Consider the following 25,422-nt stretch of genomic DNA (forward strand, 5'->3'; position numbering starts at 1 on the left):
AAGAAGTCATTACACTAACACTTAGGATTAGACCAAAATAAGAGTACTAGCAAATAACATAAGCAGAGAGCAATGACATTTATCACAGACACATTTAAAGATGTGACCTGTGGATTTTCCTAGTTTCCAGTTTTACTTGGTCATTACTTTTGTGCCTAAGTTGGCTAGGTTAGATCATCTATTACAGTTGCAGGTGTGAATCCTATGAAGGCTGGTTAGCTCTGCAGGCACACAGAAACCCTGCCCATACTTGGGTCATAGCTCATGTCCAATAAATCCAGCGTTCATGTGTGTTGCTTATATATTATTATCTATACTGTTTTACAGAGATAATTTCTGAAATATCTCACAGATAATTCTGTGCTTAAAGCACAGAATACAATATTAGCATGACTACTCAATATTAACACAGGTTATTTCAGGAAAGATGGATTTAAAACAATTGTCCATCTCTTTGTGGTTTGCTTTATTACTTGATTCATTGTTGTTGTTGATTTTTTACTGGGTAAAATATAAATACAATATACCATTTTAACCATTTTTAAGTTTATAGTTCAGTGGAGTTAAGTAAATCCACAATGTTGTGTGACCATCATCCTAAGAACGGGCAAACTGTTTTCCACAGCAACTGAGTCATTTTACATTACCATCAGTAAAGTACGAGGGTTCCAATTCTCCCACATCCTCACCAACACTTGTAGTAATTTTCCATTTAAAAAAACTAACAGCCATCCTAATGTGGATTGAGGTGGTATCTCACAGTGATTTTGATTTGCATTTCCATAGCACTAATAATGTTGAGTATTTTATGTGCTCATTGGCCATTTGTACATCTTCTTTGAAGAAATCTCAGGTCAAGCCCTGTGCCCATTTTTGAATTGGACTGACAATGTATTGTCATTGTTGTTGAGCATTACATGTTTTTATTTTTTTTGATTTTTTATTTTGAGACAGAGTTTTGCTCTGTTGCCTAGGCTGAAGTGCAGTGGTGCAATCGTGGCTCACTATAGTCTCGACCTCTAAGGTTAACGCAATCCTCCCACTCAGCCTCACAAATAACTGGGTGCATCGCACCTGGCTAATTTTTTATTTTTTATAGAGATGGGGGTCTCACTATGTTGCCCAGATTAGTCTCAAACTCCTGGGCTCAAGAGATCCTCCCATCTTGGCCTCCCACAGTGCTGAAATTATAGGCATGAGCCACTGTGTCTGGCCTTACTTCATATTTTTTTATAATGAATATGCACTATTTTAATTAAAATAAGTCCACACTCTAAAAAAGAAAAGCTAAATCTGTTAACATATATTTAAAGTTTCATAATAAGTGCATTAACAAGGACAAAAAAATAAGCTTAGAATAGTTTTTTTTTTTTTTTTTTTTTTTTGGAATAGTTTTAAAGTATCACAATTGGCCGGACATGGTAGCTCACGCCTGTAATCCCAGCACTTTGGGGGGCCAAGGCGGGTGGATCGTCAGTCAGAAATTCAAGACCAGCCTGGCCAACATGGTGAAATCCCATCTCTACTAAAAATACAAAAATTAGCAGGCCATGGTGGCAGGCACCTGTAATCCCAGCTACTTGGGAGGCTGAGGCAGGAGTATTGCTTGAACTTGGGGGGCAGAGGTTGCAATGAGCTGAGATCATGCCACTGCACTCCAGCTTGGGTGATAAAGTGAGACTCTGTCTCAAAAAAAAAAAAAAATCACAATTAAGTTTCATGTTATTTTTTCTTGATTATTCTGGGTTTTTGTTTTGTTTTTTGAAGGAGTATACGTGGGTGTGTTTATTTGCTCACTTGATAGATTTATGTAAAAGCAGTGATTTATCATATTTTAAAATTCTTCATACTGAATTGTATTTTGAATTAAATCTAAAGAACATTCGGCCGGGCGCGGTGGCTCAAGCCTGTAATCCCAGCACTCTGGGAGGCCGAGGCGGGTAGATCAAAAGATCGAGAGATCGAGACCAACCTGGTCAACATGGTGAAACCCCGTCTCTACTAAAAATACAAAAAATTAGCTGGGCATGGTGGCGTGTGCCTATAATCCCAGCTACTCAGGAGGCTGAGGCAGGAGAATTGCCTGAACCCAGGAGGCGGAGGTTGCGGTGAGCCGAGATCGTGCCATTGCACTCCAGCCTGGGTAACAAGAGCGAAACTCCGTCTCAAAAAAAAAAAAAAAAAAAAAAAAAAAGAACATTGAACACATATTAAGGATTTAAGAATGAATTAATTTACCTGACATTCTAATATTTAATTATAAGTGTTTATTATAGTATTTAATTGCCACAAATTTCCCAATTTAAAAAAATTGTTTATAATTTAAGAGTAAAATATGTTGCCCGCCCAAAAAGGTATTAACTATTCCATATACCCAAGGGAATATTTTTTTTTCTTTTGAGACAGAGTCTTACTCACTCTATCACCCAGGCTGGAGTGCAGTGGCACCATCTTGGCCCACTGCAATCTCTGCCTCCCAGTTTCCAGCGATCCTTCTGCCTCAGCCTTTTAAGTAGCTGAGACTATAGGCATGCACCACCATGCCTGGCCAATTTTTGTATTTTTAGTAGAGACAGGGTTTCCCCATGTTGGCCAGGCTGGTTTCAAACTCCTGAGCTCAAGTGATTTAGCCATCTTGCCTCTCAAAGTGCTAAGATTACAGGCATGAGTCACTGTGCCTGGCTGGAATTCTCTTTTTTATATATTTTCTCTGTGTTTCTACTGCATCAGGCTAATTAAATATTAATATAAGGCCAACTAAATGACTCATATTTCTTTTCCATTTCTAAATCCAATGTTAAAGTTACGTTTATATGTGAAATTCTTCTGCTCTATCATGATTTTCCTATATTGTTTAGTTTAGACAGTAGCACAATGAGAATTTTGAAAAATTTTTAAATCTACAAATTTATATAAATAAAAGCTAAAGTGTCCATTTGAAATATCTGTTGGAATAACCTTATTCAATGAATGACCTTCAATAAGGTCATTTTTACTGGAGAAGAAAATAAATTCTCAAAAATAATACCCCAAATTTCTAGTCCTTAAATTGCCTCTTAGTGCTTCATAATTATCAGTCCCCATGTGTTTCTCTTCCTCTAAAAAGACATGTTTTTACCTCTGACATATATTAAACATGGAGACTTTGCTTTTCTAACTGCAAGTTTCTCTTAAAATTACAGGGGAGGGGAGAGGAAGGGAGGGGAGGAGAGGGAAGGGTGAAATTTTTCTTACCTGCCTGTCCACTAGGTATCCAGAGATCCACGGTGAGTGAATGCATTAAAATTTAGAGTTCACAAATTAAAGCAATCCGAATAGTTGCCACAATATCTGATAAACAAGGCCTCTAGTAAGGAGCAAATGACATCACTGGGCTCAGTTGAAGAACCCAACATACACTAATGTAATATTATATCCAGTACTAAAAATAACAATTCACATATTAAACTCATTTATCTATAAAACAATTGTCTGCTCTATAAAAACTGATGAAATGGTATGAATCTATTTTTGAAATTTAACTTAAAGACAAATCTTTACAATGTTTCCATATACACAATTTATAGCTTTGAGTTCCTTGTCTATTTTTCTTATTCTAGTGCCATACTGAAAACATTACTTTTTAATTTTAATTTTATTTTTTTACATGGTTTTGCCATGTTGCCCATGATGGTCTTAAATTCCTGGGCTCCCAAAGTATTGGGATTACACGTGTGAGCCATCATACCTACCCTGAAAACACTGCTTTTAATTCCCGCATTGCAATCCAGTTATGAAAAAAATAAAAACAGAAACAAGAAGCCATCAAAAATAAAATTTTTTAAAAAAATAGCCTCACTGATCCTGTCCACATTATTCAAAAAATACATCAGGGTTAACCATGCAGCAAGCAATAGGAATACATATATGACTTAAGGCAGCACCTACTATCAAGAAACTAATAGTCTAGTGAAGAAGCTTATAAAATAGCCTCAAAACAATCACAACTCTGTCATTTAATTTGTTATAACACAATGCAGGCCAAATTATTTTATTTTGCATGCCAGTGACATATAGAAATCACTGGGAAGAAAATGTCAAATTTTTCCAATGACAGAAAAAAAACCTCATCCATTCTTATATTACAAGCGTATAATTTATATACATATTACCTCAGTCTGCTGTTTTACAAAAACATTTAACATTGCAACTTTGTTCCTTTAAAAACAATTATCAGCAATTCCCCCCGCAACAAGTTTACCTAAGTAAGAAACCTGCACATGTATCCCTCAACTCAAAATAAAAGTTAAATGAAAAAAAAAAAAACTAATAACAGTATCTGCAAACTGGGTCTTCAGTCCACCTAAGTCATAGTAAAGTTATCTGGTTGCCCTGGTTACCTCTAACCTGCTTTGTTAATTTTTTTTTTTATCATGGCAAAATATACTTAACAAAGTTTATCATTTAAACCATTTTAAGTGTACAATTAAGGGCATTGAGTACATTTACGGTGTTATACAACCACTACCACTATCCATGTCCAGAACTTTTTCATTACCCCTAACAGAAACTCTATACCCAGCCGGATGCAATGGCTTACACCTGTAATCTCAGCATTTTGGGAGGCTGAGGCTGGCAGATCACTTGAGCTCAGGAGTTCAAGACCAGACTTGTCAACATGGGGAAACCCGTCTCTACTAAAAATACAGAAATTAACCAGGTATGGTGGTGCATGCCTATAATCCCAGCTACTTCGGAGGCTGAGGCAGGAGAATCACTTGAACCTGGGAGGCAGAGGTTACAGTGAGCGCAGACGGTGCCACTGCATTCCATCCTGGGTAACAGAGTGAGTGAGACTCCATCTCAAAAAAAATCATTCATAAACTTATAAAATATGTTAAATATTTGTTAATATACATTTTACAAAGCTTTAAAAATTTAAATTCCAACAATATGCTTCATTTTAATCTAAAGCTACATTCTATGTAACCACTTACTGCTAGTATAGTTCATTCAAGTTTTACAAGAAGTGATTTTTGCACAAAATTAACCAATTACACAGTAAAAGATTCACCTTTCATTGTCAATATTACCATCTGTTTCAGGCATTCTTTCTGGGGTCCAATGAGAAAGAATATAATAGAAACTCCATGCTTTACAAACAGAAGGAAGGTTATGTGACTGCCCATGTTGAGAGGCAACAGAGTGAGGTGGTTAAACCACGAATCTAGAGGAAAACTAATTGGGTTCAAATCTGGACTCTGTTACTTCCTAGCTCAGGGACCTTGGCAAGACTACTTAACATCTCTGTGCCTCAGTTCCCTCAAATTCTAGTACTACTTATAAAGTTATTGTGAGAATTAGATAAAATTTCTACAGTGCTAGGAAAATTAGAACAAAATAAACACCATGCCGTGCTTGATAAATAAAAATGCTAAATAAATCAGTTCCCTAAATGTATTACAGTTTCAACATAATTTTATTATTATTAGTGAATGACTCATTAATTAATAGCATCCATTGTAATGAACTATTAAAGATTCAATGGCCCCACAGATTGAGACTTTTTTTTTTTACTATTTTTGAATTACTCTTGAATGAATAATTCATTCAAGATATATCTATCAAGAATATACACGGTATTAAAAACACAATTGTCCTTGACCTCAAGGAACTTCTGAAGGGGTTGTGACAGATAATCGCAACATATTACGATGTATGCCGCAATAGGAGAAGTAGAGAGAGCTCTGCAAACATACACCAGAGCATCTAACCCAGGCTTGGAGGGATATGGGGAAGCAACACAGGGGAAAGTGACCTTGAAGTTAAGAGCTGAAGGCTCTCAGGCAGATTTTGCCTGCCTGCTGAAAAACTTGGAGGCAGTGGAGAGAGGAAGGATCAAAAAGTATCACAATCAGAAGGAACTGTATAAACAAAGAGCAAAAAGAGTTTGACATGTTGATAAACAGAATGCAGTGTGACTATAATGCAAGAGAGGAGACAGGAAGCTAGAGAAAGAGGGCTAAGAGATAAATAGAGACAAAGGTCCTGAAGTATCCAACAAACTCTTTTAAGTATTTTGAACTTTATCTGAACAGTAATGTCAGGGCAGTGACAGGATCAAAATCACAGTTTGTAAAGAAGGATCACTCTGATTACAGTGGAGAAAAAGGATGACAAAGGGACAAGATGAGACACATCCAACTGTGTAAATGGGCCACCTGCAAGATGAGACACATCAAAGACCACTTAGGAAACTATCATAGTTACCAAGCCAAATATGAAGATAGCCTGGAGAATGGTAATGGCAAAAGGAAAGGTCAAAGTGAAAGGTCTAAGGAGATATTTAGAAGACAAACCGATTATTGGGAAGGAATCAATGATATTTCCAAGTTCCTGGTTTGGTCAAAGGATGTATGGTGGTTGCCCACTGTTGAAGAAGCCTCAATAAATTAATACTGGCTTGCCAGCTTGAAACATAAAATGGGAGGAGTGAGGTAGCAAGAGATAAAGCTAGGTTACGGCCAGATCAAATTTGGCTGTAGGCCAAACTAAGATTTTCTGATTTTATTGTAAGGAGAATGGAAAGCCACTGAGGAGCTTTGCTGTTTGCCCCACTTACTCTCAGGGAAATGAATAAAAATGGAATTTTTGAATAATTCCAGATCCACCATGTATAGCTGTGCAGGCTGCGCACTGCACAAATCCAAGCAATGCTATTCACCTAGATTATTATATAAATGTTACCCCTGAAGTTGTGCAGAGCACAGCACAGCAGCCATCCTTGATACAGCATGTTATATGGTTCTCTAGTTTATATAAATAAGTGTCTTATATCCTGAGTAAAATAATAAACCTCTCAGCAAGGCGCAGTGGCTCATGCCTGTAATCCCAGCACTTTGGGAGGCTGAGGTGGGCTGATCACAAGGTCAGGGGTTCGAGACCAGCCTGACCAACATGGTGAAACCCGGTCTCTACTTAAAAACACAAAAATTAGCTGGGCGTGGTGGTGCACACCTATAATCCCAGCTACTTGGGAACCTGAAGCAGGAGAATTGCTTGAACCTGGAAGGTGGAGTTTGCGGTGAGCTGAGAGCACACCATTGCACTTCAGCCTGGGTGACAGAGCAAGACTCCATCTCAAAATAAATAAATAAATAAATAAATAAATAAATAAATAAATAAAAATAATAAACCTCTCTAAGCCAGAGCTTATGTTTTAAACTTCTTTTCTATCCTTCAGGTGACCTAGAATAGGTAATTCGTGATTTGTTCTCAATGTACAGCTAGCCCAACACTTGTGGTAAATGACCTAGATACTACCATCCACTTCGATTTTACTACTACAACCATTACATATCCTCCTGTTACAGTGTAAGTCTAAATATACTTATAACCTTATTCTAATAGATTTTTAAATATTTATTTCTATAATAAATTATGATATTTATGTCACAATTTTAACTGAACCAAGTTTCACTACACTGATGAATTATATAATATGTTCTCATTTTCTTTACTGGACATTTTTTACATAAAATTATTTGTGTTCCTCCCCTGTCTTTTTCAGAATAAGAATTTTCAGGCCTTGATTTGGTTTCTTCTAGCCTCTACTGATTATATACCTCTGACCACTGTTCCTGCATTTGATTAAGAAATCACGGGCCGGGCGCGGTGGCTCAAGCCTGTAATCCCAGCACTTTGGGAGGCCGAGGTCGGTGGATCACGAGGTCGAGAGATCGAGACCATCCTGGTCAACATGGTGAAACTCCGTCTCTACTAAAAATACAAAAAATTAGCTGGGCATGGTGGCACGTGCCTGTAATCTCAGCTACTCAGAAGGCTGAGGCAGGAGAATTGCTTGAACCCAGGAGGCGGAGGTTGCGGTGAGCCGAGATCGCGCCATTGCACTCCAGCCTGGGTAACAAGAGCGAGACTCCGACTCAAAAAAAAAAAAAAAGAAAAAAAAGAAATCACAAAGTTTGGTATCACATATCTATTTGCCTTGTTTTTATGAAATATTTCTTCAGACATAAAGTCAATTGTGATTTAGGGTGTTATCACTTACAACACAAAAAACGTCTTGTAATTTATTTAAAGGGTCAGAATGAATCACAGAAGAATGGCATTTTACATAGAATTCAATTGTAATAGTAAATAATTCAAGAAACTATTATGAGCAAGAATAATCTATTTTCTCCTTTGAAATTTATTCTCATTAGCTATAGTATCTTCTGAGTTTTGTTTGGTGATTCAGTGTTGATTCAGTTGTTTGTGAGTGCAGGAATACCATACCTGGTATATCACTTTTGAGTGGGAAGGGCTGAGAGGAAGACAGGACGGGGACCAGTACATCATAAATTCATTCACTTATTTAGCAAACACTTACATAGTATCTCCCACGTGCCAGGTACCTCTCTAAGAAATTTACAAATAGTAACCCATGTAATCCTCAACCCATCTACCTCATCCAATTAGGTAGATGCTCTTTATGGCTCCAGAGTCTATGCTCTTCTGTTTCTCCTCCCTGCTGTCTATCACAGCCCAGTTGCCAAGAAATACTGGCCTATGTGCCAGGCTTGAAATGTATACCAAAGGGTATAATCTGTTGAATTCACATTATTTCTATCATTAGCATTATCATATCTTCCATTATTACTGTATGAAACCAAAATTTCATTCATTTTTCCAGTGCAACTGTCTGATTCTTTTTTTTTCTTTCTCTCTGCTGCCCAGGCTAGAATGCAACGGCGCGATCCTGGCTCACTGCAGCCTCCACCTCCTGGGTTCACACGATTCTCCTGCCTCAGCCTCCCGGGTAGCTGGGATTATAGGCACCTGCCACCACTCCCAGCTAATTTTTGTATTTTTAGTAGAGATGGGGTTTCATTATGTTGGTCAGTCTAGTCTTGAACTCTTGACCTCAGGTAATCTACCCGCCTCGGCCTCCCAAAGTGCTGGGATGATAGGTGTGAGCCACTGCACCTGGCCAGCTGTCCTTTGATTAGGTTCCAGCCACCATCATCTGTCTGTGAGATTCTCAACTGAGTGAGAATACAGAGCATGAAAGCTATGCGAAGTTGAATCTGCATTATACTCTAGATAAAATGACTGGAACTTAACATGTTTACAATTACATGAAGAAATATAAAATGGGCTTTTAATACAGTTTTCAAATGAACATGTTAGTTCCACATACATATCCAAGTCTTTCTTTCTAACTAAGATCTCTCTCCTGAGCCCTAGCACTCTACATCACCATAGTCACTGATGCATGGATGTCCCAGATACGCTTCAACTGCTGAAGAATAAAATCACCATTTCCCTCTGCTCTTTGCATCCTTTTTCTCTGTGGAGGAATGGTGCTAATGTGTCCAAGCAACCAGAAGTCCAGGAGTCATCTTGAACTCATCTCTTACCTCACCTGTCCCCACCCCTACTCCTAAGCCACTGAGTCCTGTAGATGTTACCTCTTTAACATTTCTTACTCCAACATGACTGCCATAGCAAAAATGAGCACCCAGTCTCCTGATCCTGATTTAACCCCCTTCCTATCTACTCTCCAAATACTGCTACAATTACCTTTCTAAAACACAAAGTGGATTCCATGATTCTTCCAATTAAAACACTTCAATGGCTTTCCATCAATTTCAGGAAAATCTAAACTTCATATGAGGTCCTTAATAATTAGGCTTGTTTTCTTCTCCAACCATGACTGACTCTCTTCTCCTTGCCCTATTACCCTGAGCTCTGGTTGTACCTAAACATTGGCCTTTTCTATCCGTACCACCTTTTCTCTTGTCTTTGTGCCTTTATACATAATGTTTCCTCTACCTGAATGCCATTTCATCTGGCTAATTCCTAGGAAATTCAGCACAGTATCTGTGATTATATACCTCCTCCTAGATATATCTCCCTTGAACGATATCCCTCATTCCCAAATCTTGAGTAAGGTGCCCTTTGAATAAACAATGATTTATTTACATATCTCTCCATTAGCAAATAAGCCATTTAAGCACAGGGAATATGCCTCCTATTTTTGTATGGTCAGCATGTAAAAAACATCCATCTGGCACTTAGACACTCAATAAATGTTAACTGAGTCAGGAATAAACCAGTTGTGAAAATAAATGTGAAATTTTCTCTCTTTTCAGGTAAATTTTAGTTAAAATAAAAGCAAAATGGGTTATATTGTGTTCTAGTTGTTTACTTTTTACGTACATGAAGTCAGGTATGTGCATAGCACTAAACATAAATTCACAAAGCTTTAAGGACTCAAGTAAGTCATTCAAACTGTTTCTTCACCTAAAATCACCCCATACCCATGTAGACAAAACTCTTATTTTAATTTGAAAGTCTTTTTAGAGAGCTGTCAATTTTGAATTAGTCCTGTCTTCTTTCACTAATATGTTTCCTCTTTTATAGTAAATACATAATCACATCCATCTGTTTGCAGAAGACTGAAATTAGGAATGGGGCAGCATAGAGAATAAACAGGACAGTACTAACAGGATTATCTGTGCCAAGAGTTTTCATGGGTAACATGTGGAGAGAAAATGTATGGAAGGCAATCAGTTTGAAAATTAATCTTTAGATAGAATTAATGTTTTATTTTATTCACACTTCACTACCCCAAAATATTTTACTCCAAAATATTTGGAGAAATAATTTACTCCAAAATATTAATACATGTATACAAAGATATGTACACAGTCCCACCTCTGCTATGGAGTGGGGAGGAGAACTGATATTTTATCAGAAATGTAGGTTATAGATAGCTGCTGCAACTGAGTTCTAAACAGAGCACTGAGTTTCCTGGCAGCAGAGGTAAAAAGGAAAACACTTTGTGAAATAAAAATAAACACGAACATTTTTCATATCTAGCACCTAGCTTATGATGTAATAGTAAATATTTGTTGAATATACAAGCATATCTTCATATTAAGAATTTAACAAGATAGAAAATACCTTCACTGATAGATTAGTTACAGCTGCTAGAATATCGAAGCATCTATTTTTTAAAAATAAGCCTTCAATTTTTTTAAAGGGGAATATGTTATTAAACGAAGTCTACAAAGATATTTATATGGGAAACTAATATCTATGAACATACTTTAATAGTGTTTCTAACTTGACATAGGAATACAATACAGAATATTTAGAAAAGTGAAAAGAGATAATTTTCTTTAGATATACACAAATATCACTTGTTTTCAGCAAGACTTTTAAGAGAAATTGAATAAACAATAAATTTTAAATTGAGCCAACCTTATGATAGAAAGCATGGAGTACATGGGAAAATCAAGATTTCACTCTGAAAATTAGGGAGGTCTGACTTGTATTCACACAGGCCATGTTGCCTCCTACAAGCGAAGGCCAAATTATTCCTCAAGATGTAGCCCTGAATTTCTCCTATGGCCAGTACAACCACTCAATAGAAATTCCGAGGCCGGGCATGGTGGCTCACGCCTGTAATCCCAGCACTTTGGGAGGCTGAGGCGGGTGGATCACGAGGTCAAGAGATCGAGACCATTCTGGTCAACATGGTGAAACCCCGTCTCTAATAAAAATACAAAAATTAGCTGGGCATGGTGGCGCACGCCTGTAGTCCCAGCTACTTGGGAGGCTGAGACAGGAGAATTGCTTGAACCCAGGAGGCGGAGGTTGCGGTGAGCCGAGATTGTGCCATTGCACTCCAGCCTGGGTAACAAGAGCGAAACTCCGTCTCAAAAAAAAAAAATGAAAAAAGAAAAAAGAAATTCCGAAGTTCTGCCCCTGTGAACAAAAGGTACTTCACACAAAGCATGATTAAAAAGGAAGAAATGCTAAGTATATACTCACATCAATCAACCAACAAACATTAAGTGTCTCCCGCTTCACTGTATTCTACCCAGGCAGCTGACAGCCCAGGCCTCTGAAAAAGTCTCCTCTAGACTGCACTTAATGCAGACAGGGTCTCAGTCCAAAAACTCTCTGCAGGACTACCTTGGTTCTCAACTTCCAGTGGATTAAAACTTTCCTCTGGATGCCTTTAAAGAGCTCCTGGTTTGATAAGACTCCAATTAGAAGCCCAAGGAAGCCTAGAGGCCCTCTAGAGTTCTGAGGCCAGCTTAAACACTAAATACTATTCTCACTCCCTCAAACCTGCAGGAGTTTATCAATTAAAGTTAGCCCTCTGCGTCTGGCCTCCACTCAAACTCCCGTGACAGTCCTCAAGGAGACTTCCAAAGCAACCAAATTTCCCAATTATTCGACAGCCACTGGTACTAAAGACCTAAAGACAGCACTTAGTTTAACAGTTAAAACCAAGGTTTGTTAGGAATCCCTAGAACCACATAAAACAGTTTACTAATACCTATAAGTTAAAGTAGAAAGCACGAAATGAGGCAGTATTAAGAAATGGGTTCTAGTTCCAGTTTGGGCACTAACTCACTTTGAGGAAGAGAACAATTATCCAATGTGTGGATGTGAAAACACAAAAAACTTCTTCCTCATTCAATTACTCCTTCCTTCATCCTACTTAATCATTCTGATTATGCTAGGCATGGAATTTATGCATGGTTAGTGGGGAAAACAGAAATACTAGGAGAAAGGGTAGCACAAATCAAGAGATTTAATTTACTGTGAGGGCTCCGGCAAGATTTCCTCAAAGAATCAACACCAAAACACAGCCGTAAAGGCTGAGTAGAAATTAGTTAGACAAATAAATATAGGGAAAGATTCCAAGCAGAAGTGCAAAGGTCCTGAAACCTCATTCAGATGTTAAGTAGAATTATAGTATATCTAAATAACTTTGCAAAAACTTTTGAAAATGTCAAAACTTTAATCTGTAACATTAAAATTAACCTATAAAATTTGCTATTTGTAAGCCTCACCTTTCTTATAGACTCATCTACAGCTTGGATTTTTTTTTACTTGCCCAATTTTTTCTAAGAAAACCACGAGAGCCTAACCTTGAGTCTATTATTTTCTACTATGTACCAATGCTTAGCTAACCAAACAGATCAATGTCCATGTAGGAACAGTGGTTTGGAACATGGAATAAAATTCTAACTAAGCTTTCGTTTTTAGAACATATTGTTTGGGTCATACAAATTCAGAATGTGTATAGCTCCCTGGTATATTTTCCACTTAAGCATATGTAACAAACCTCTCTATCCCTATCTTTTAAAAAGAAGTCAGTGCTTTAATTATTATTCACATTCACAACTGCTAAGATTCCTTTTATACCAAAAAAAAAAAAAAAAAAAAAAGTCAAATTTCAATAGAAGAATTGGTTACATTTTCTCTAGTTACTTTGTTAATTTTCTTTTCATTTTCAATATCTTTGAAACAGCAGGTTTATAAGAGGATCATGGCACATGTACATAACAAGGTATGTTTTAAATACACTACAAATGCTTACTAAGGGCTTTTCCTTCTCATAGCATATTAAGAGGTACTAGATAGTTAATCTGGAGCTTTCACCCTGCTGCAGACACATGTAATCTACAATTACTTTATGTCAACAATATATTTATTTTCTTGAATTCTGAACCCATTAAATTACCTCAATCTGAAAATGAGCTTCATAAAGATGCACATTTAAAGTGTTACACAAACATTTACTTCTACTTTTCTGAAAATGTGCATAACTACTGATTTGCTAAGTTTTGCTGTTTTACTATAAGTTGTAATATGTAAAATTTTGAGTAATATTTTACCCCACTTATATAATTAGCTGGTTCAGGAAACATTTATTTTATGTAGCTAAGTTTAAAAGTAATTTTCTTGGAGCTTTTATTAGTGTATGTCAAAAGACTCCTAAACAGAACTAAAAGTGGTCTGGTACTCCAATAAGCCACAAAACATGTTTCTTATATTTTATAAATAACAAACCACTCCAATTACTGAAATTTTACAATTGGTAGAAGTAACAATGTATTATCTCTACTGTTATAGTCATGTGTTACTAATTATTCAGAGAGGAAAAGTATCAAAATTTGTTTTTAAATAGCTCCAAGAGGTAATGGTTCAAACATATAGAATTTAAGAGTACATAAATTTTATTACAGACATTAAACTTTTTAATTGTTCATATGTGTTCTTTTTAGAAGGAATAAAACCTCAGTGAGGGAAAAAAACAACTCAAGATTATAGAGGCTTTGACAGTTCTTTCTAGTAATAATTTTTATTAGAAATCAAACTTACTGGCTGGGCACAGTGGCTCCTCATGCCTGCAATCCCAGCACTCTGGGAGGCTGAGGCAGGTGGATTATTTGAGGTAAGGAGTTCGAGACCAGTCTGGCCAACATGGTGAAACCCTGTCTCTAATACACATTAGCCTGCCCTGTAATCCCAGCTACTCGAGAGGCTGAGGCAGGAGAATCACTTGAGCCTGGGAGGTGGAGGTTGCAGTGAACGGAGATTGTACCACTGCACTCCAATCTGGGCAACAGAGTGAGACCCTGTCTCAAAAAAAAAATAGAAAAGAAACCAACAAAAAAAGAAATAAATCAAACTTACTATTTTCCAAATACTCTGAAGAAAAGATCTTGCAACATACTTTGTCTGCTTTGGTAATTACCTTGGACATATTTATTAAGGCAAATTCTCTTATTAGCATATCAAAAACAAAAAAGATCAGAGACTTAAAATGAAATAAAAACTCCACTGACAACGGTCACCTTTAATTTTTCTTTCACATAAAATGAATTCAAAAATTCTTAACAAGGTAATTATTGGTTTGATCATGATGACTACATGGAAAATATTTTTTACATTATCTAGGATCCAAGATATATGTTTACTTAAACAGCATACTGGATGGAAAAGTGAGAAAACAAACAAAATCTTCCTAGATATGTAGACAGTATGTCAAAGATAGAAGTAAAATGCGTGAGTATTTAAGCTACCAAAATGAAGGGGTCTGACTGAAAAACAGTTTGATCATAATATGTAATTGATATACACATACAGAGGTTCATTCTAAAGCACTTTTAAATCCATGGTAATTATTTTTAAAGAATGAATCATTTGAATGGTTAAGTAAATTGACTACTAAGAAAGAAAAGTGGCAGGGTGTGGTGCCTCATGCCTGTAATCCCAGCACTTTGGGAGGCTGAGTCGGGTGGATCATGAGGTCAAGAGATCAAGATCTTCCTTGCCAACATAGTGAAACCCTGTGTCTATTAAAAAAACAAAAATCAACTGGGTGTGGTGGCGCGTGCCTATAGTCTCAGCTACTTGGTTGGTAGAGGCAGGAGAATTCCTTGAATCCAGGAGGCAGAGGTTGCAGTGAGAAAAGATCACGCCACTGCACTCCAGCCTGGTGACAGAGCAAGACTCCATCTCAAAAAAGAAAAAAAATCAGAAAAGTTTTCATAACAAAGCTTACAGATTATTTTTTAATCAAAAGAATAAATATATTGAAATATTCATGATGTCTCCATTAAAATTGCTAAAGGAATGTCTGAATTGAATCTAAATAACATGAAATAAGTAAAATGAAGTTTCTCAGGAAAATAAACATTTTAGCATGCTATCCAGATATTAGTCGAGTACAATTTCAAAACATAAATTCATACTCCTTTCGTATTCCAGTCTTTCCCAAGCCAAACAAGTGTAGAATCTTATATCTAAGTCACTTATACTGTCGATTTGGATTAAATTCCATTGTGTACTCTACATTGCACTCTTACGGGAGGAGCTAACCTGCCACTACTCACTAAAACACGAATCTCCACATCATAAAGGTTATATACGCTTTAACATCTGAGTATTAAAATTTAAAAATAATATCAATTATTTTCCCATTTAAAAAAAGTTTTAGTTTGGCTGTATTCATATTGCCCAGAAAGTAAATCTTTGTTAAGTAGTTAAGTGTCCATTTACAAAGGCCATTGAGAGGGACTGAAAGAAAAAACCCTAAAAGTTTACACTTTAAAATGTACTTTTAAATGCACTTTTAAAATGTAACATGTTCTAATATGTTAGTCTGCGTATATTTAATATTGTGTGCCCAGTATTTTTCTGGGTACCTTGAGGAGTATGAGTGCATACATACATACACACAGAGAGAATACAGAAAATTAATCCATATAAAACAACATCTATAGGACAAAGGATTATCAATTCTGAAATGACAAACTTTTAGAAATGGAGAACAGATTAGTGGTTGCCCAGAGTTAGGGATAGAAGGTGTGCATGGCTATAAAAGGGCAACGGAGAGGATCCCTGAGATGATGAAAGTGTTCTGTATCTTGGCTGTGCTGGTGGTGGATACACACAGAATAAAATTCTATAGGACAAAACACACACACACAATTAAAATGAGGAAACCTAAATAAGATCAAGGAATTTTTATCCATGTCAACATCCTCCTTGTGATATTGCACTACAGTTTTGAAAGATGTTACCTTGGGGGAAACTCAGTAAAGGGTACACAGGATCTCCAGGTTTTATTCCTTACAAATGCATGTGAATCTACAATTATCTAAAAATAAAATGCTTTTAGAAGATTATAAAATACACTTTTATTGTAAATACATTCCCCCCTAATAAAAACACACAAAGGAACAAATGCCTAAAATCCTAGTGACAAAAGGAAATATCACATAGGTACAGCAGTAGTTCCCCTCACAGAAACCCAGAGAAAGGATTATACCTATGTATTCTTGCTATCAAAGTTCTTAAATTTTTTAAATTATGTATTCAATTAGTTTTAAAGATCACATCCTATAAACTGAAGATTTCTCATGACACAGTAGTGATACAATGCTACTTTACAGTTTAGATGGTGGTAGAATCACTCAAAAAAAATTAAAAGAAAAAAAAAGGACCATCTTTCTCTTACCAGTTTCTGTTAAGAGATAAGAAGATCTCTCTCCCTCTCTCCCTTCTCACATCCGAAAGAGTTCGTACTGAGGAGCAGGATGAATGCGCCACAAGGATTTCGAAAAGTCTGGTCTTTACCTACTTTGAATTTCTTGGAAAAGATTCAAGCATATCATTCCTTTATCACTAAAGCAAGACGAGAAATCACATGTAAACCACTGGAATTCCTTTGCTGTGAGGAAGTCGAAGGTGATCAAAGGCGGGGTGACACGCATAATGGCACTTGGATAAAATGGGTCTCATTAGGGTAGAGTCCCATTCACGTAAAATGACTTCCAGGCAATTCCTAGGGCCTTGACTTTCAACCTGACACTTGCCTGTGTGCAATGAAGATGGAAATAGAAACACCGTGCCCCTCCAACACCCATCTGGAAGCTTCAGCCTCTCGGCCTGACCCCCAAAGACCCGCTGAAAAGAATGGATACTTTTGCGAACTCCCGTCCCCACCCCGCGGCTCCCCAAGAGCTCCACTGGCAGGGGCGCGGGGCGAGGCCGGTAACAACGGGCGACGCGGATTCAAGCTGCGGACTCACCCGCGTTCTGCAGCGTCTCGATGTTTTGGGGTCTGGTCGCCAGCTCCGCCACCATCTGCACGAACTGGGTCCGGGCCTTCTGGTATTGCTCGAACACTGCGGGGGAAAGAGTCGGTGGAGCGGCCCGCGGCGCCTAGCTCACCTCGCAGCCAGCCCGTCGGGGCGCCCGCCAGCCCCCGCCCTACCTTGCAGAACCTGCCTCTGACTCATGGCGCCCCCGTCGCCGTCCGCCCTCCTCAAGCTGCGCGAGGAAGCGACTCGGCCTGCACGTCCGCCGAGGGGACGACCGCGACGACCACTCTGCCTCCGACGGGAGCCGCTCCTCTGTGTACCCGCGTCTCCCCGGCAACCGACCGGAACCGGAACGCGCCCGTCTCGCAGCAACGGCCAGTGCCGGGCGTGACGTCACGGTCGCGGTGCCCGGGCGCCCCGCGCGGGGCGGCGGCGCGAACGCTCCCGAGCCCCGGGGAGTCTGGTCTGCCTGCAGGGGGTCCCGGCGCGCCAGGCTCGCCGAGCCGCGAGGACGTCGCGCGCCGTCGAGTGTACCTGCACCGCCGGGAGGTCCCGGCTCTTTGCAAAGAGATCGCCGTGGTGTCCTGCCTGCGGCGCGGGTCCGGACCCAGCCCCAGCAGAGCTCCACGCGCCAAGGGAGCCTGGTTCAAGCGCGACCGGACGAGTCAACTGCAGCCCTGGAGTTGTCCGAGCTTCGAGGGTCCTGAAAATCTCACACGTGACATTGTACAATCTGATGAACAGCTTAATGTCAGAGCAACTTGAGTGTTGCCTTGGCATTTAACACTGCATTGACGGTAAAACACTGACTTTAGAATCCGTGTTTTCCTTTGTAACCCAAAGGTTATACACCTGGCATTCTTGGTTTCAAGATTCCTAGAGGATCATGACAACCATGTTCTTACACATAATTACACTGTATAGAAGCATTTAATGAGCACTCAGAGACTCAATGAGGAAAGCAGATGAGCAAAGGATGTGATAAATGTCCTGTCTTCCCTGGCTTTCTCCTAATGACTCCTAATTTTGCTGTTTCCTCGCTTTTATGTGATTTGTAAACATTTTGTCTTAGTCTTTTAAATGTAGGCTTCGTTATGTTGATGAATGACCCCTCCAAGAGATAAGGAGAGAGAACCTTTACCTGGAAAACCAGACTTCCCTATCTTACATAACTTGAACCCTTTACCCAGTTTCTTTTAACAAATTTGAAGTAGTCTATCACTGACTTCTAACCTGTCTTTGAAAACTATATACCAGTTGTTTCAATGACAGTTGTCAACTTTAAATGTTCCTCCATCAAATCTACAATTTCACGAGATGTCAAGTGGATACATAGCCACAGCTGCTAAGTAGTGCCAAGACAGGAAACCCCTTGGTACTTCTTCAACAGAAGGGAGCATGCAAACTTAGCTGGATCTATAGTTGGAATGAGTCCTCTATAATAATCTTTGAGGTCTCACCCTGACCTGAGCTCTTTGATGAAGTCCTAATATTTTGTGGAGTTCCAAATGGACGAGCAATCAGAGAGAATGGACCAGCAATCAGAGAGAATAAGTGTGTTTATCGGGTCTCTAATACCCCCGATAGCAGGTACATGTCTTCTGCTTCTGCAGCTCAAAAGCCAATGATGGCCACAATCCTTTTACTTAACTCAAAGTCGTAAGTTTTACAGTGATATCTATATTTCCCTAAGGGAATATGTTCTTTAAAATTAAAGTTGTTGTGTGTTCCCATTTAGAGACGTGGGAGGAAACAGATTGACTAAATAATTAAGATTGCAAATAAGCCTTCTAATTTTCAGTTCCTTGTTGAATGATGAAAGAAAATCCCCTTAAAACTAAAAGGTTTTATATTTGGTTTCAGCCCTTAAACAAACGATTCAAACTCTTAAGCTACTACAACTGCCATTTTTAGCAACTGGTTTACTATTTGTTTTCTATTTTTAAAGTGTTAAGAGCTCAATGATAGGGGAGGCCATGGGGGAGGTCTAAACCTATAAACATAACACAGTATGGGATGCTACAAAGTTCTTGGAAAACATACGTTGAAAAGCTGTGTAAATTAGAATCCAAGTATCTGTTATTGATAATCTGTTATAATTAATAATCCAAGTATCTGTTATTTAAGTTAATTTGTATTGTTCCTGATAAAACATAATATAGGATGCCTACTTCATATCTGAAATTGGACATATTAAAGAAGCTAGATCTTTGCTCTTTATTCTAGCTTCCTTTTAAAATATCTTAAAAACTAAATGGAGAAATGCATATAATGCAGAGTGATTATAATATACACATAGTGAAATATCAGTAATTCAAGCATAAAATATGGCAGATTACTTTTACTGACAAGAAAACCAATCTGTATTTTCTAACCCATTTTTCAATGTACTAACTCTAAAACAAAGTACTATTCTGTTTTCTAAAGTTAAATTAATGACCCATGATCACATACACACCTCTAAACTAACAGGTAAGCAATGAAAAAGAAAACAATTTAAAGGGATACTTCAGGATTTTAAAAATATTACAGGAAGATTACCGTTGTTAAAATACCAGCTTACTTTGAAGATATACAATGTAACTGAAACATAAAACTATACATTTTATTGAGAATGAAACATTAGTAGAATAATTTGCAAAAAAAGTGTTTCCATGAGAGGTCTGTTTGGAAGCCTTTGGCTACTTTTGTAAAAAGCTAATCATAATATATAACTTCAAAATAACTTTTTCAAATAATTCCTCCTTTAGTTATGAAAATGAGACTGAAAATGACAACAAAATAAAGCCAGTTTTAAAATCCTTTTCTGTTTCTCTTTGCATATCTCCTTTGAGAATTCAGAAAATCCTATTATCAAGGGAATATATGCTATACATGCCTAAAAGCTTGGTTAATTTTAACATCCATGTATTTTTCTTCAGTTCCTAGCTGAATTTTAAAATTTAAAGATTTATATATGCTAGATATTAACATCTCCATTTAAAAACTGTCATTGAGATGAATCAAGTGTATATATATTCATATGTATATATTCTTCATCAAGCCAAACACGTATTCATTATCAGTCTGTGCCAAACACCTTGCTAATAAAAGAATGTGCCTTTCTTCCAAGTCATGAAGTCTAATAAGAGATAGACATCACTTCATTCTACCAGCATATACTGCAGCCTGTATTCATTCAATGGGCATGTACTGCAGTCTGCCACTGTTTTAAGGGCTGTAATTGCTCTCAGTGCTATTAAGTGTTTGGGGGGACAAACAGGAGGGGCTTATGGCAAAGTAGGCAAAGAAGTGAGAATACCTAAAACATCATTTAAATTATAAAAGGCTTCTTGTTTTTAATAAAAATTAGCTGAGTTCTATGCAACTATGAAATCTCCCTCCCCTAAAATAATTTTTTCCCAAAAAACATTGTTAGCATTTAAGAAGGCATTCAACTGGCAATTGCATGTCATTACTGAAGTTATGAGACTACAATAATCATTTTGCAAACACTAAATTTAAAATTACTAAAATAACTCCATAGTTTCATACTTGAATTAAAAATAGAGGCATTGCTTAGTCCATAACCAAGTTAGTGGAACATAAATATTACCTATAATGACGAAAGGAAACATGACTACCTTAAATGTTGCATCGCGCCTCTTTTGGGAAATAATGTCAGGATTTTACGTCTGAGCCGACCATCCAGTTATTTCATCAAGTTTGTCAGCAGAGCAGAAGACACTTGTACACTTACATCCGGGAAGGGAAGATTAACATTTCTATACATGTTTTGCATTTATGCCTTACTCTCTATTGTTGGCTTTTTAAACCTTTTAAAGTCAACTCTTTGCATTTTAAAGTTTAAATTTTAAAGTTTTTCTTTTTAGTGTTAAGGTCGATGTCAAGGTGACAGTGGTTTAGCTGGCCCGAAATTCCTAAATATCTACCTGTATCTGTCTTCCTTTGCAGTAATTCAGAGGAGGAAGAGATGGAACTAATCTTTTCCACTTCCCAAGAAACCGGTCATTAGGGGGATTCCACACAGGAATAATTTTGCTTCCCCAAAAGGCACCATGTAGTGTAAAGTGATTGATATTAAAAATAGGTGCTTTCAATGTCTAAGTCCGAAATGCAGCGTGACATTTTCTAACGCAGCGGTGACGTGCATAGAAACAAGTTACTGCAACTTAGTGTATGAGTGTGATATATCTTCCGGTTAGACTTGCGGGCGTTTTCTTAAGTAATTAAAAACTGTACCCAAAGCCAACATCACGAGCTGGAAAACACTAAGCGCCCTACTCCAGATGCCAGTCATCTGTCTCTCTCAGTAACTCCCACCGCTTTAAAATGTTGGCGTTGCTGGACTTGTGTCAGAGGTCTGTACCATCCTCTCCACCCTTTAATCAGGACAGGAGACAAAGAGGGAAGGTGCGACATAGGAAACGACCCTAGAGCCCACCAAGCCCGGTCTGGGCCACGCATCCCCCAGGTGAGGGTCCCGCGAAGACTGCACTGCGGCTGGCCCCGAGCCCCGAGCCGAAGCCGGACGCAAGCGGGTCCCCGAGCGGGTTGTGCACCGGGTTCGCGCTCCCCGGGGCTGGCAGGCAGCCGTGTCCAATGGACAGGAGTGTCGGGCCGAGGGCAAGGGAAGAAAGTGGTCCTCCCCGGCTTCCTCCGCGTTTTCCATTCTTCCCAAGTTTCTCCAACTCCGACTAGCAGCTCCGCGGTGTCTGCGAAGTTTCTAACCCCGGAGGCGGCGCGGGAAGCAGGCCGGGAGCGCGGGCGGGGGCACCGTGGGCGTCGCTGGAGGAAGGGGCGGGGGCGCGCAGCCCCAGGGCGCGAGTGCGGAAGAGCCTCGCGGGTCGGGCCGGGGTTTCCCTCTCGCGGGGCCTCCCGGGGCGCGGCAGCCGCGGTGCGGCCGGTGGAGGGGGCAAGCCCGACCCTCTCGCTCCCTCCGCGCAGTGGGCCGCCGGCCTGGGCTTGCTAGGGAAGGCGCGGCGGGCGACTGGCGAGGAAGGAGGCCTCTGTTCTTTCGCTTTGCTTCCTGGGCCCGGCCTCCCGCTGGAGTCGCACGGCCGCGCAGGGGCCGGGGCGAAGGTCCTGGCCCAAGCCTCTCAGGGGCGCGACTGCCCCGCGGGCCAGAGAACCGTGCGGCCAACTCGCGGGCGCTGGCCCGGAGCCGCGGGGACCGGAACCCGGGCACCCGGGCTCCGCGGCGCTGCCGCTGCCGGAAAACTCGCTGCTGCCGCGCGGGTCGGCCTACTTCGCTCCGGCTGTCTGAGCCCGGGACTTAGAAGAGCGCCCCGGCCGGGAAGGGTGGGGAGGGGCTTCAGGCTCTCTTCACTGAGAGTGGGGTACCGAACTCCGCACCATCTTACATTGGCCGGCCCCCTAGGACCCCGCGGCGCAGGCAAGATCCCAGAGGCGGGGACAGGAGCCAATAGTTGATTTAGGAAAAAAAAATAAATAAATAAAAAGCAGTTGCACCTCATTGCGCATGTGCAAGCCTCGATTTTTTTTTTAATTTTTTGACGTCATTTCGCGATATCAAGTCCCAAACCAAAGTGTCTTGTGCATTGGTTACTCTGAAGAATAATAATGGACTATATGTTCTGACTCCTGGAAATTACTGCAAAAGTACCGAGAGAAGGTTTTCAAGGTTTCTGAAACCTTTGAAACAAAAATAGTGTCTCCTGTTTAACCACTGGGTATCTGTCCATTTCTCTCTCAGAGGTGATCTGAGCGGAGCGTGAGCTCCGCTAAAACGTAGGCTAAATTTTAAGGGCACGGTGGGACTACATCGCATTTTTTCAGAGGAGATGCTTGCATTGCAGTTTGGACCCTTGCTTGTTGACATTTCAGAGAAAACATCTGAATGGTTGCTAAAGCTGCATTACTTTACCTCATACTCCAATATTACCTATATTTTTTAGAGTGAAAAATAAAAGTTCCTGTATGAACAACTTAAAACATGAACTACCTATATGAAGAAAATACTAATACTTTTCCTGTTAGGAAGACAAATCTGGTCTTAAAGAATTGAATTATAAAGAAATGCTTTTTATTCAAGGAGTGTTCCCCCCCCCTCCGTGAAATAATATGCAATTGCTTATCATTTTACTTGGAAGTCCAGAGTAACAGGAAATTTACAAGTAAAGCTGGAAGTATACAAATAATTTCAGTATACTTATGGTCATATCCCAAAGAGAAGCAATTTACTAATAAACTCCTGGCTTAGAGAGTGTCTTGCAATACTAAAAACACACAATGGGTAAATGAAAATAGAGCTCTCTTGTAGCCCAATTGAATAGAAAATCATTGATTTTTTTTAAAAAATGTGATTTATGTATAATGGCTTAAATGTATGACAAATTTTTAAGAGAGAAACCAAGTAACTAAATCAGTTATCTTTCTGGGAAAGGATATTCCCAGAACCCACTGCAGACCATGATAATGTAATAGACTTTATCTATTGCACTAGAGTCTCTTTTTAGATTTAGAGAGGCTATATGAATTGTATATATTAAAGTTCAGGAAAATATTGTTTCCTAAGTTTGTTTTAAAGATTGCTTGCAGAATTCAAAGGCAAGCTTACTTTATTGTAATGCATTTCCTAAGAAGTGTTCTCCAAACTGATAAGCATTTAATAAGAATTATTTGATTCAAACTGATAAGCATTTAATAAGAATTATTTGATTCAAACTGATAAGCATTTAATAAGAATTATTTGAGCAGAATGACCGCTTGCTGAAAGTGAAGGGGAGTTTGACTGAATCTAGTAATTTCCCTCTCTTTAGAAAATCATGGGACAGTTTGAGGAAAACCCAAATGAAAATGTCTTAAGAAAATTGTCATGAGGCATATTGAGAAAGAAACAGCTGGTAAACACATTTTCCCAAGCTTATTGTAACTGAGTTCTTCAGTTACCCTAGAAAACAAAACTGTAATGTGTCATGTTCAAAACAAAAACACTCTCCTGAGGTAATTACTGATAATACTAATTTGTCTGATTCATGAACAGCTATTAATAAAAGCTTTTAAAACATCATTGTATCTTCTCAGTACAATTTACTCATAAGTTTTTTGGAAGTGTACTTGCTGAACTTGGGAGTTTTGTTGAGAAGGCTGGAAAGAAGTCAAACATTGAGTGGTAATAAGGTTCTATAGAAATGTAACTGATTCCAATAAAAAGTCCTCTATACGGAAGTACATTATGGAAATGACGTGGTTGTCAGACCTAATTGCTTGGCTTTTGAGTCCTCAGAGAAGAAATTCTACAGCCTTAGGGGTGTAGCCTCAAAAGCAGCAGCGTTCCTGGTTTTAGTTTAAATAAAACAATGAAATCCATCATTATTCAAGTCAATAGCGATAATTCACATGAATATGAATGCACTTTGATCTTATCCTTCAATTCATTGAAAGACAGTCGTAATGAAAAAGGGAGATAATCTCTTTAACTTGGCCCAAAGCAAGTTGTTGAAGCTTTTCTTTCTTGAAAGACCGTAGAAAGGAACTTTTCACTAAAGCCTTGCTTTCCTATTTTCAAGGTGGTAATGGGGGTGGTTTGGCAAGCTACAGGTCGTTATGCTCCCTCTAGGAACCAAGCAGTGCTTTCTTCTTTGAGGTAAACTGTCTTATTTAATGAACTTGATATTTTGTGAAGCTTAAAAGTGAGTGCCTTTTAATAATATACCTAAGAGTCATTTCAGGAGGCATTAATTTGAGTTTACTATCACTTGTAATTGAGACATACGATTTTCAGTATGCTTTAAAGCTTATTTAAATTAAAGAAGATAATTCAAGGTGCCTTTTCTTAGTAGATTTGCAATATCCAGCGCTAGATCCTTAAGCATTCCTGTCCAACTGCAAAGACAGTTATGCCATGTAATGCCATGTCTGGGCTATAAGAAAGTATGAAAGCACTTTAAAATTGCACCTTACTTATGGCTATTTAACCAAATTTTCAGACACCTGATGAAAAATTAGCAGTTTCAAGTTCTTATGTACAATTTGTCATTCTCCTTAGAATCCTGGAAAC

The 25,422-nt window shown here is 38.8% G+C and overlaps 1 protein-coding gene across 3 annotated transcripts in view; it reads right to left on the reverse strand.

The window, feature by feature from the left end:
• The window catches only part of SPAG6 (sperm associated antigen 6), a 66,828-nt gene extending 49,099 nt beyond the window's left edge, over positions 1–17,729 (reverse strand). For 2 of the 3 annotated variants that reach the window (XM_074404928.1, XM_003930663.4), the window contains exons 1-2: positions 17,573–17,729; positions 17,388–17,483 (exon numbers count right to left, since the gene is read on the reverse strand). In XM_074404928.1, the coding sequence (XP_074261029.1) occupies positions 17,388–17,483; positions 17,573–17,597 (121 nt within the window). In that variant the 5' untranslated portion in view covers positions 17,598–17,729. Of the gene's footprint in view, positions 1–3,234; positions 4,859–17,387; positions 17,484–17,572 lie in introns of those variants that run through there. The other variant, XM_010341217.3, reaches the window with a different exon arrangement.
• Positions 17,730–25,422: the final 7,693 nt, after the last annotated feature.

This window comes from Saimiri boliviensis, chromosome 8, assembly GCF_048565385.1.
Source record: "Saimiri boliviensis isolate mSaiBol1 chromosome 8, mSaiBol1.pri, whole genome shotgun sequence".
Classification (NCBI taxonomy): domain Eukaryota; kingdom Metazoa; phylum Chordata; class Mammalia; order Primates; family Cebidae; genus Saimiri; species Saimiri boliviensis.